The following is a 13,714-nucleotide window of genomic DNA, read 5'->3' as shown; positions in this document are numbered from 1 at the left end:
AGAACTTTAGAGAGAGGGAGAAAGGGACCAAAAATATTTAAATTAAAAAGTGATGTAAACAATAAAAGGTATAAGAAAAAGAAAAATGTTATAAAACAGAGAAAAACAATCTTGGTTCTGGCCAAATAAACAATTCAAATTGTGTACTTATGGCCCATAAACCTTATAAATACACATTTAACTTTAAAGGTCTTTAAAACACTAAGGTGGAAACTTTCATAACAGTTTACTTCAATAATTTACTCCAATTCAGTTTACTTCAATAGTTTGAAAATATTAATTTATTGGTCCTGGAGAGATGGCCCAGCAGTTAAGAGCTGTTCTTCCAGAGGACCCAGGTTTGCTTGCCAGCATCCACATGGAGGCTCACAACCATATTCAATTCCCAAGAGATTAAACTCTTTATCTGGCCTCTACAGAGATCAATAATTTATACAGTACCTAGACACAGAGAATATGTCTGCATGTACCATACCACTGGAGTCCTGAAAATTTTACTGAGGTAGAAGGTTCTTGAATTTTGGTTGGATTTATTTCTCAGCTTTTTACATGCATATATGTTACTAATGAGTTCAAAGTGATTGCTATCTCCTGTTAGTCAAATTAGCACAATGTCATCAATATAGTGCAGTATGTGATATTTTGTGGAAGAATATAGGATGCAGAGCCATTCTGACTGTTTTGACACGGGCTGGAGAAGAGATCTTTGAGGTAAAACTGTAAAGTTATACTGCTGGCCTTGCCAACTGAAAGCAAATTGCTTCTGGTAGTCCTTATGAATAGATCCCCACAAAATGCATTTGCTGGATCAATATCTGCAGACCGTATGTCTCAGTTAGGGTTTCTGTTGCTGTGATGAAACATGAAGACCAAAAACAAGTTGGGGAGGAAAGAGTTTTTTGGCTTACACTTTCATGTGGTTGTTTATCATCATAGGAATTCAAATAGGGCAGGAAACTGGAGGCAGGAGCTAATGCTGAGGCCATGAAGGGGTGCTGCAAACTAGCTTCTTCATCATGGCTTGCTCAGCCTCCTTAGAATTTAGAGCTACCAGCCCAGGGATGGTACAATATACAATGGGCTGTGCCCTCCCCCATCAATCAATAATGAAGAAAAGCCCTACAGGCTTGCCCTCATCCTGATCTTATGGAGGCATTTTATTTTTCTCTTCTCTCTTTTCTTCTCCTCCTCTTTCTTTGGTTTAGTGTTTTTATTTATCATTAAATTTTAATGAATTTTATTTTATATTGCTATGGGTTTTTCTCCCCTTTCTTTTTTTTTAAATTTAAATTAGAAACAAGCTTTTTTATATGCCAATCCCAGGTCCCTCACACTTCCCTCCTCCCCTGTCCCCACCCAACCCTCATCCCGTACCCTTTCTGCTCCCCAGAGAGGATGAGGCTTTCCATGGGGAGTCTTCAAAGTCTGTTGTATCATTTGGAGCAGGGCCTAGGCTCTCCCCTATGTGTCTAGGGTGAGGGAGTAAGTATCCCTTTATGTAGAATGAGCTCCCAAAATCCACTCATGTACTAGGAATAAATACTGATCCACTACCAGAGGCCCCATAGACTGCCCAGACCTCCTAAATGAGACCCACGTTCAGGGGGTCTGGAGACATTTTCTTAACTGATGCTCCCTTCTGATTTTAGCTTATGTTGACCTGGAACAATTCATCACACCATGTACTGGGGTGTGTGTCAATCTGCTCAAGTAAGGACACCATATCTTGTACAGCAGCTGCCATCAGAGTCACTGACAGACAGTTTTCGATAGTCAGCTGCCATTTTCCACAATCCATTTTCTACGCCTGCCAGATAGAGGAGTTAAAGGGAGAGTGGAGGTAACTACCGCCCCTGAATCTTTCAAGTTCTTAATTGGGGAAAGGATGTCTGTATTTCCTCTAGGGATGCGATACTGGTTTTGATTCACTATTTTCCTTGGCAGAGGCAATTCCAAGAACTTCCATTTAGCCTTTCTAACCATAATATCCCTCACTTCATAGGGTACAGAACCAATGTGAGTTCTGCCAAAAATCTAAGTATATCTATCCCAATTATACATCCTCAGATTACGAAAGAACCACAGGATGAGTTTGGAGAACTACTGGAGCTACTGTGAGTTGGACTTCATTACTCACCTGACCTACATAAGCCCCTATTCAACTGAAGGGCCACAATATTTATTGAGATAATCAAGAGTATTTTTAGGTATTTTATCAAGATCCTTCCTCATGGGGAATCTGGCTGTCTTTCATTCAAGGGATCCAGGGTATGCAAACTGCCGTAAGTCCAGAAATTGATTGATGAGCCATGTTTCCCTTTTGCCATGATCTAATGCAGCCTTCCTTTCATTTATTTGAGATTTTTTTGCATGTAGGCAGATCAAACAAAACTTAGTAGACTTGTTATCATTCATACATGCATTATATGTCTGGAAGCATCATAGGAGTCATGCCAGCATAAAATTCACTTTGCCTGTGTTAGCTATTATAATAACTACAACCACCTTGCCTTTGGCAATTCAATGCTGCCTCCTGCTTGGCCCCTGGTACCAAAGAACACCCTCTGCCTTTAATTCATTTAACTAAATAGCAGCATCTCCAACCCAAAGGTCTGGCACAAGAAAAAGGAGGTCAACAAGGCACTTCAAATGTGCTGGTGCCCTCTCACCATTTTGCATCTTATAGAATTGGTGATGGGCAGGTCTTCTGAGTTTTCCCATTGTGGAGGATCAGGTTTTGCACAGTGTACCCACTCTAGCATTGCAATATTCCTGAGCCTCAAATCCCTTCATCAACACTAAGCCAAGTGGTATCAGGCATCTCCAACTCCTTTTCAGTAAGCCAACTTTTGACAAATGCTTCAGACCATCATTAAACTTTTGCCACCATTTTCTAATGGTTCCATATTAAACCTAGAATACCCACTCAGAGGACTCACATCAATAAAATTAGTCTGATTGGCATTATGTTCTTTCTGCCATTATCCCATACCCCTAAAATCCACTAACCCACATATTCCCAAGACTTCTGTTTGAATGAATTAGCAAATTCAACTACACTCTTTAGTAGTGAATCACACCTCCTCACAAACTATACTTTCTTTCTTCCCTCTGAGAGTTTGCTTTGCTTTAAGTCTGGTTATACGTCTGTCGAGCGCTATAGCCTTGCCTGCAAGAACAACGCTCAACAACAGGATTCTTCTGCAGCTATGTTTATTGCGCGGCTCATTACAGCAAGTTGAGGGAAGACCCCAAAGGAGGAAAAAGGCACTGCTTATATATGCTTTAGGGAGTCGTGTCCTAAACTGACAGGTTCAGCCCGCAATGCTCATAATGGTCACCCCATGACGTGGATCGCGCATGCGCATTGTCAAAAACAAACGCACCTTGCTGGCTTATGGACAGGAAACTGGCGCCATCGGGAATGGCACCGGTGGCTCTCTACGTAGGTCTAGAGGCAACTATTGGCCTATACATCAGGGTGTGGCTCTTAGCTACTTCTCCAGCCCCACACCAGCCTGCCATGCTCCCTGCCCATGTGCTCCCCTCCACAAAGATAATGGACCAAAGCTCTGAAACTGTCTCCACATTCCCAGAAGTGGGCAGATGGAAAAAGAAGACAGATGTTGGAAGACAGATGGGTGATCTATTCGCCACAACTATGGCTGCAAAGTGTGGGCTTTCTTTAGTTAAGGTGTTCTCTTCGCACTGAAATTTGGAAAGCACCTGAGTAAGGGAAAAGGCCCCTGCTGCAGAGACAGGCAGAACCCTGCAGGGGCGTTTCTAAGCTTTTCCCCTTACCCGTCCCATGTACAGGGTGAGACTCTCTTAAAACTGGTGCACAGAACATCTTCAGGCAGGTTTGTCACAGGTGAGACCCAGAAGCCACAAATTCAACTGCCACTCCTTATAAGCACAAACTAGGTGGTGCTCCATCCACAGTCAAACTTGTGCTCCAGGTGCCACCTGGTGGTAAGAATACGTAAGAGGCTGTGTCTCAATGGACAAGACTTGAGCAGAGTGCCTGTACTTGTGAACTTGCAGTTGCATATAGAAACTACCATTACCTCCCTCCCACATGCACTCTAAACAACCTCCCCTCCCATCCCCCCACCACAATTCGAGGGAGGGAGGGAGAGGGAACTGGGATCGACATAATTTAATTAAAAAAAAATGCTTTGACTCCAAAATTTAACTTGAAGAACAAGTTACTGGGGAAAAGGATTTCTATTTTTGTTTCCACAGAAAATGAAAAGATGTGGATTCCTTCCAGACTAATGTGGTTTGATCGCACCAGACCGCCTGAAACAAAGTACAAGCTGATCCTACATTCAAAACAGCTGGACAAAACAGCCCTACAGACTACAGCTTGGATATCTGAATCTTCTTCGAATCCCCCAAGACAGCGCCCCTTACCAGCAGGAAGTAGTTTGGAAAGAACGATGCCCAAATTCCCAAATATTGTGTATAAATGTTTGTTTTCATTTAATTGGATTTTGTTATATAAAATTAAATTAAAAAATTATAAAAAAAAAAAACTACCATTACCTCTGGCGTGAAACTGAGGGTCCAATGTGGTACTGGATATCAGCACACCCTGGAAGACAGAATTTGAGGAAGCTTTCTTTTGTATTCTTCAAAAACCCCTGCTAATTGAGTAGTGCTCTTGCAGTGTATCATTTCCCTGAATAATTGCCAGCATTTGTGTTATTTGTTGTCTGTAAGGAGTAAGGTTTTTCCTCCTGCCACCAGTCTTGTCCCACCACCGCGCCAGCCCCAATTAACACACCGAGACTCTGTATTTGATATAATCTGTTGGCCAGTTACTAGTTTCTTATCAGCTAGCTCTGTCTTAATTATTAACCCATTTCTGCTGATCTGTGTATTTTCACGTGGTCTTACCAGCGAGAGGCAGCTGGCTGTTCTGCCTTCTCCAGACTCTACATCTTGACTCCTCCTTACTACTTCCTCTTTCCTCCTTCTCTCCTAGTCCCTCCTATCTTCCTTTCCTATTGGCCAACAGTGCTTTATTCATTAACCAGTATGAGAAACATTTTTACAGAATGACATCTCCCATCAGTTGTCATTCAAACTGAGGTGAGATGTTATCTCAATGTAGTTGTCCGTTTTCTCTTCTCTGATGGCTAAGGATGTTGAGCATTTTTTTCATAGGTTTATGGGTATTTTTTACTTTTAATCTTTGAAAACATTTTATTTATTCTTTTGAAATTTAAACACCTTATTTTTATCATATTCACCACATCCCTAACTCCCACCAGGTCCAGCCCTCTCCCTTATACACTCAGTGTCTTCTGTTTTAGTTGTTTCTGTTGTTTGGGTGATTGCTTGGTTTCCTGATTTGGCGATTGGAAGATATGGTTTTGGTTTGGTTGTTTTTGTTGTTTATGTGGTTTCCTTTGTTTGTATTTAGTATGAAGGAGAGTAGTGTGAAGATACATGTTTATGAAACACAGGCTGGCTGCTGCTCCCAATGCAAAGAACCCAAGGCCAATTAAACTCTTCAGAGAAGAACATGTCTTGGTTCATTGTCTGGGTTCTAGTGCCCCATAAATACTTTATTGAGGGTGTTTAGATAAAACAGAAATATAGAGAGGAGGGTGGGGACATGGGAAGGGAAAGGGCTTCCTCATTTGGAGTCTGGTAGAAGCCTCTCCCTGGCACAGAATGAAGAGTTTCAGCACAATTTGCAGCATTTTTTTTAAATGAAGGTTGCTAGCATAGAGATATGGTTCTTCTCATATACAGCCATTTTATATTAAAGTAGCCATGAATTGGGTTTAAGGCCTGAACATATGTGACTTTGAATATGACCTCATCCATTCTGGGGGGTCACTTCCCAGAAATCTCAGACAAGACTAACTTTTAAAATTCTTACCTACCAGGATGTGTCTGAACACAAGTTTCCCACAGTAGCAGAGAAGATGGATGTTGCCCTGCTGGCAATAGAGTATATCATGGGAATAGTGGGTAAGGGAACTTCTCCCTTAGATTCTGCCTCGATAGAAACAAATTGCCTGAAGACTGTGGATCACACATGGCTCAGTCACATGAACAGATATCTGTCTTCTCTATGACTACAGATGTTGTAAACCTTTCCTTTAATCTCTTAAACTGTTTATTCTAATAATATAAACCTCCTTGCCTGTCTGGGAACAATTACAGGTAACCACCCAGAATCCTCATTAGTGCTTATAAGTAACCCATAAAATAGTTTCAAAACCCACCCAAATCCTATATATAGGACTATTGTAAAAACTATGAAGCATGACGCTCATTTCAGAAGACAGTACTCACACTTAGACCACTTAGACATGTCTTTCTTTGTGCACGTTTTAAGAAACCTATACCCATGCTTTGAGGAATGTCTTTTCTAACTCTCCCTCTCTCTCTTTATACACACACACACACACACACACACACACACACACACACACACACAAATATCTTTTTAAAACATTAACTATGCTTTATAGAGATTTGTTCAGTAATTCTTTGCACCAAAGCCGAGAAGAATGGTTTGGCTGAGTTGATATCTACTAAGGATTCGGGGACTCCTCAATTTCCTGTGAGTGATAAAGTGGAGCTGTGCCTTCTTCCTTGTGTTCCTTTCCACTACCCTTTAAAACAGAATATGGCAGAGAAGACAGTAATAATTAGAAGATCAGTAATGAGTATACATCAAGAAAGGGGGGGGGAGTTCATTTTCAAATAGAATGTTTAGAGCTGGTAGTAGATGGACACAGATTTCCAAAGGAGACATTCTGGGGAAGCTGGTATGTAATAGTTTGCATGGAATGCAACGAACAAGTAACCAGTTTGGAATTTAAATGACAAAATGATAACCAAAGCACACAAAAAGGAATGCTTTCTTCTTCATAAATCGGTTTTCAGAGGATTTGATCAGAAGACAATGGTTTGAGTGGGTTTCCTCTAAATTTATTTTTAATGTGTGTGTGTGTGTGTGTGTGTGTGTGTGTGTGTGTGTGTGTGTGTGTGTGTGTGTGAGTGTATCCATTAAGGACAGGAGACAGAGCTGGGGTTGTAGACAGGTGTGAAGCATTTAATGTGGTTGTAGAACTTGGATCCTCTGTAAAAGCAGTGGGTTTCTTTCTTACTCAGTGTTCTATTGTTGAGAAGAAACACCATGATTAAGGCAACTCTTATAAAAGAAAGCATTTAACTAAGGACTTGCTTATAGTTTCATAGGTTGAGTTCTTTATCATCATGGCACATAGGTAGAAATGATGTTAGAGAAGTAGCCGAGACCTGCATCTTGATCCTATGACTGAGAGGGACACTTTGGCCTTAGAATGAGCTTTTAAAACCCCAATGACACACATCCTCCTAATCTTTGCAAATAGTGCCACTCCCTGGTAACCAAGCATTCAAATCTATGTGCCAACGGGGGCCATTTTTATTCAAATTACCTGAGTGTCTTAACCACTGTACTATTTTTCTACTCCAGTTCTTTGGGTATGGTGCATAGTGACAGCAAAACAATCTTTAGGTGTTAGGTAGATCTTAATGGGTCTCTTCATTCACTCTCACTCTCTGTGGTGTTAGTGTTTGTGTACACATATAATAGGAATGCACATTAGCAAAACTTACCAAGACTCTCATAAGGACAGATACTGGAATTTTCTTGCAATCCGACAGGTTTTCAAAGGCTATAAATCGAGTGAAAGTTACGAAGAACAGGATGATGTTGAGAAAAATGTTTCTATAACCTCAGAGGCAAGCAATAAAACAGTCTAGGGACTCCAAGTCACCTTCCTTGGAAAAACTATTTTCTGACCTTTCAAGTAGTGGACAATACCCAAAACTTCCCTACAGACAGTTTATGTTCTGGCACATCCTGGTAGAAGGAGAAATTTGATATATATGTATATGCACATGAATATAATGTATATGTATAAGATGTATATTTATCTATATCACCAATATCTCTATAGATCTATATCTATTTCTGTACCTGTATCATCTACAACTATATCTACTCCTATTTATTGCCAGTCAGGTAGATGTTGTGAATAAGCCAACAAAGGCCAATCTGTTCTTAAAGTAAACTCTTTAAAATGAAGCCATTTCCCATCTCATGATGACGCATCATGCACTTAAATTAACAGCCCATCTGTCCATCAAGATAAGGATTCATTTCACTCCTGCCCCTCAGCTCCTCACTGCACTTAGGAACTCCAGAAAAGAACTCATTTTTCTTCCATCACAGGCATTTTTGACCCCATCTACTTCTCTCAGTGTGCTCTATGCCTTGCTGTCACTTTAATAAACCTACCCTTTCTTTTTTATAATAATTACTGTTTTGTGTCTTTTTCAATTCTCTGGTCCAAGTAAAAAGAGCCTGGGAATTGCATCATAGAAGAACCCCAACATCTCCTCTAGTAACATAAGTTTATGAAATATCTGGAGAATATAGGATAGCCAGGAAATTGAAAATTTTCACAATGAAGTGTAATTTAAAATGATTTTTGAATAAAACTATTTTCTGAGAATTTCAGACATGAAGACCATACCTGCATAATTTTCTCTTTCCTTTCCTCACTCTAATTCCTTTTCTGCCCCCTCCTCCATTCCTTGCAAATTCACCCACTGTGTTATTCTGAGTATCTGAAACTCTTATGTAGAGTTTTCTAGGGTGACTTCCAACTCATAGAGATCTGACCACCTCATCAACATGGCTTGATAGAAAAGAAGGAGGAAGGAGGTGTCTTAGTTAGCTTCACTATTGCTGTAACAAACAAAAAAAAACCAAAGCAACTTGGGGAGGAAAGGGTTTGTTTCACTCACAGTTTCATATAATAGTTCATCATAAAAAGCAGTGAGGGTAGGAACTCATGCACGGCAAGAACTTAGAGGCATGAGCTAATTCAGAGATAATTAGGGTGATAATTATTGGCTTGCTCAGCCTGCTTTTTTTTTTCCTTAAACTTTTTTATTTAAATTAAAAACAACCATATTTTACATACCAATCCAAGTTCCTTCTCCCTCCTGTCCTCCCATGCCCCACACCAACTTCCCATCCAGCTCCACATTTACTCCTCAGGGAGGGTAAGGCCTCCCATGGGGGATCATCAAAGTATGTCACATCATTTTGAGCAATCAGCCTGCTTCCTTTTCTTTCTTTCCTTCTTTCTAGTTCCATCCATTTGCCCATGAATTTCAAGATTTCATTGTTTTTTTTTCCACTGAGTAATACTCCATTGTATAAAAGTGACACATTTTCTTTATCCAATCTCCAGTTGAGGGGCATCTAGATTGCTTCTGGGTTCTGGCTATTACAAATAATACTGCTATGAACATAGTTGAACAGATGTCTTTGGAGTATGAATGGGCATCCTTTAGGTATATGCCTAGAGTGGTATTGCTGGATCTTGTGGTAGACTGATTCCCATTTCCCTGAGAAACCACAATACTGATTTTGGAAGTCGCTGTATAAGTTTGTAGCCCCACCAGCAATGGAGGAGCATTGCCCTTTCTCCACATCCTCTCCAGAAAAACTGTCATTGATGTTTTTTATTAGCCATTCTAAGGTGGATCTTAGAGTTGTTTTGATTTGTGTTTCCTTTAGATCTCTCTATGGAGAATTCTCTTTTTAGTTCTGCACCCCACCTTTTAACTGGATTATTTAGTGTTTTGGTGACTAGCTTCTTGAGTTCTTTGTATATTTTGGAAATCAGCCCTTTTTCAGATGCGGGGTTGGTAAAGGTCTATCCTTTCCCATTCTGTGTAGCCTGCTTCCTTCCTTCCCTCCTTCCTTCCTTCCATCCATCCTTCCTTCCTTTCTTTTTTTCATATATATTTTTATTTAGAAACAATCCTATTTTACATATCTATCCCCCATGCCCTCTTCCTCTCATCCTCTCATGCACCCCAATGACCCCCCAAACCCACCCCTCACCCACTTCCCAAGGATAGTGAGTCCTTCTATGGCAGATTATCAAAGTCTGTCACATCATTTGAGGGAGGGCGTAGGTCCTCCTTCCTATATGTGGGCTGAAATAGTATCCCACCATGGGGAATTGGCTCCCAAAGTCCATTTATGCCCTAGGGATAAATGCTGTTTCCGTTGTTAGAGGTCCCTTAGACTGCCCAGGCCTCCTGGCTGGCACCCACATTCAGAGGGCTTGTTTTAGTCTAATGCAGCCTGCTTTCTTACAGAAGGCAGAACAACTAGCACAGGGATAGTACCACCCACAATGGCCTGGGCCCTCCTCCCTTGATAGAAAAAAAAAAAAACAGCCTTTACAATGGTTGGTCAAAGAATAAACTGAGTGGATTCAGTCTCATTCAGAAGTTCTGCTGGAAAGAAAGATGTTATGACTGATTGTGAAGACTTGCATCATTAGATATAATGGAGTTTCCACTTCATTATGTCCTCTATCTCTCAATGCTTCCTGTCTGTGTACAAGAACCAGGTAACTCCATTCTTTCTTTGCTTTTGCAGACCTTTAACTAGAACACAATGGCAACTAAATACTAGTTTACACAACATTTACTTTTACCATAGGTAAAGAAGACATGATAGCTTTTGTATATCAATCATATACCTATAGAATCACACAGCTAGAAAATCATTTAATGTGAGCATGTTTGAAACAGTGACTACAAAAAATGGGATAAGCCTAAAAGGCAAGCACACTGCTCCTGAAAACTAGAATAAAAGCTTATAATAAAGAATTCCGATGGTACAAAAACCATGATAAACTCAAAAGAGAGGCTTAGGTTTGATGATTAGTCTTCTGCTTAGCATGACTGGGTCCTGGGTTCAGTCCCTAGCACCAAGTAAGAATAATAAATTAGTAAACAAATGCATGATGAGGAGACCTCTATGAAATATCTGTGAATATATAGGAGAAGAGAACCTGGGAACAAATGATGATGTTGTGGAATCAGTGACAGCTAGGTTGTTGCTTTTGTCGTGTTGCCAGCTTAGATTTTCTTGTATATTATTCAACTCTTCCCTGAATGATGGGAGATATCATTCTGTAAATATGTTTCTCATACTGGTTAATGAATAAAGCACTGGTAGCCAATAGGAAAGCAAGACAGGCGGGACTAGGAGACAAGGAGGAAAGAGGAAGTAGTAAGGAGGGGTCAAGATGGAGAGACTGGAGAGATGAGATGCCTGCCCTATTCCCCGGTAAGATGAGACCACGTGGATCAACAGAAATGGGCTAATACTTAAGACAGAGCTACCCGATAAGAAACTAGTACCTAGCCAACTGCATTATATCAAATACAGAGTCTCAGTGTGTTATTTGGGGCTGGTGTGGCAGTGGGACAAGACCAGCGAAGGGAGGAAAAACCTTATTCCTTACATATGGCGCCCGCATGGCTAATAAGAACTGCCACTTAAAATTTAACAAAAGCTTAAAAGAGGGTTTTAGAAACAAAAGAACAGAGACAAGCAAGGTTTTCTTGGTGGCAGCATTTTTCTTGGTTGGACTCTGCTTTGCGAGAGACAAGCAGGTATTTGTGTGGCTCCTTTAAGAAAAGTTTCCTGACTCGGCATAAGTGGCAAAAAAACTGCAAGGCTTTTAAGGAACTCTGTTAACAATTCATTGGTGTGTATGAGAGCTGGCAATGGCAGGGAGCACATCTCCAAACTGGCAACATGCTGCTGGATGGCAGCGCAGTCCAAGGCGGTGAGCACAGCTCTCAGTGCTGGCGGTAAAATAGCTGCTGCCATCTTTGATAAACGGTGGCAGAAACAACTATGACTTTCATTTTAGCAATGTTGTTTAACAGATAAAGACTCGTGGCCAGACAAAGATAAAGATTTACAGTAAAGACAGATTCATATTAAGAAAAACCTCTCAAGGTTTACAGTGTGTTTTAAAATATACGTAGACATGGGAGAAAAAAAAAAAAAGAATAAAATGGTTTTAAAAAGACAGCGCCCCTTACCAGCAGGAAGTAGTTTGGAAAGAACGACGCCCAAATTCCCAAATATTGTGTATAAATGTTTGTTTTCATTTAATTGGACTTTGTTATATAAAATTAAATAAAAAATACTCTATATGCATAAAAAAAAAAAAGACAAAGAGGAACTGGGTGTAATGCCACATGCCTTTAATCCCAGCACTCAAAAGACAGAGGCAAGCAGATCTCTTGTGATTTCAAAGTAAACCTGGTATGCAGAGTGAATTCCAGGATGGATAAAAGTTACACAGAGAAACCATGTCTCAAAAAATGAAAAAAAATAAAAAGTAAAATAAAAGAGTGATTAAAAAAAGCCACATAAAGATGGAGAGAATCTGCATACTGAATGGCATTGTATTGTCTTTATATCATTTGACTGCTGAGGAAACAACTTAAAGGAAATACTGCTGGATTAATTCAATTTATATATTTTTAAAATGCTTTGACTTCAAAATTTAAGTCTAAGGACAAGCTACTGGGGAAAGGGATTTCTATTTTTGTTTCCACAGAAAATGAAAAGCTGTGGATTCCTTCTAGAGTAATGTGGTTTGAGCAAGCCAGACCCCCCTGAAACAGAGTTACAGGTGATCCAACATTCAAAACAGCTTGAACAAGGCAGCCTTGCAGACTAAAGCCAGGATTTCTGCGTCTTCTTAGGGTCCCCATAACAGCACCCACTATCAGCAGGAAGTAGTTTGGAAAGAACGATGCCCAAATTCCCAAATATTGTTTATAAATGTTTGTTTTCATTTAAATGGGGTTGGTTATAAATGGTTAATGACCACAACCAATCTTTTTAAAGGTAAAAAGGGGATTATGGTATAGATATGAATACTTTGTTTTGGAATGGATTTTCATTTATTGATACAATTTAAGGTCATTTTGTAATGTGTATATTTTTCCTCTTGTTTAGGTATTGTGTTTATATAGCTCATTTAAAAATGTAATGTATAAATTAGTGCAGATTATAGATAGTTACCTATGGTAGTCAAAACTTAGAGTTAAGTTAGTTAGGTTATCAAGATGTATTTGAGATGGATAGGAATTCTTCAAACCTTTCAAAGACCTACAGAATATGGCATTTAAAATGGTTTAGGGTTCTTGACAGTGAGACATAAATGCTCCTGGCAACACCTACACCAGAAAGGAAGATGGAAGATGGACATCAAAAAAATACGAAAGTTACTTTCAATATGGCAAGACTAGCCATTTGGACAAGATACTGCTCTTGTTTGGACTGTTTGACTTTGTGCTGTATGAACTGGACATGCAGGATCCAGAGGAAAGTGACTGCTGATTCAAGATGGACATTACTACAGAGTTCCTGCTTCATGGAAGAGTCTGCCAGACATTCTGCAGGACAGAGAAAAGTGACTGACAAACTGCCAATACAAGAAGACAGTTTATAGTTTCCTGCTTTGTTGAAGAGTCTGCTAGACACACTATGGCCTATGGGCTGAAGATGAAACATTACAGACAAACTTCAGGTGCCTGACCAGATAGCAAGGTGTCTCTGTCATTTCTAAGAGTTTATATACTATCCTTCTGTGGTCTTTGAGGGAGTTGAAGACAGATAGTTATGGTTATAGTTCTCCTTAGTTAAGCTTAGAGATAAGTTACATATAGGACTTTAGACTCACAAATATAGGATAGATGATAGAATAGTTTCTTTTAATCTTGCTAAATGTTAATGGACTAAATATTGTTAACTGTGATTCTTACTTGATAACTGTTGTGTTATATATTTTGCTAT

The 13,714-nt window shown here is 39.8% G+C and overlaps 1 protein-coding gene across 1 annotated transcript in view; it reads left to right on the top strand.

Annotated features, from left to right (window-relative positions):
- The window catches only part of LOC127227269 (OX-2 membrane glycoprotein), a 43,304-nt gene that overhangs the window by 632 nt on the left and 28,958 nt on the right, over positions 1–13,714 (top strand). The window contains exon 2 of the mRNA XM_051191623.1: positions 5,904–5,988. Coding sequence (XP_051047580.1) covers positions 5,904–5,988 — 85 coding nt within the window. The remainder of the gene's footprint in view (positions 1–5,903; positions 5,989–13,714) is intronic.

This window comes from Phodopus roborovskii, unplaced genomic scaffold, assembly GCF_943737965.1.
Source record: "Phodopus roborovskii unplaced genomic scaffold, PHOROB, whole genome shotgun sequence".
NCBI classification, from domain to species: domain Eukaryota; kingdom Metazoa; phylum Chordata; class Mammalia; order Rodentia; family Cricetidae; genus Phodopus; species Phodopus roborovskii.
Note: the sequence above shows the minus strand (reverse complement) of the source record. Positions and strands in the feature narration are given on the sequence as shown.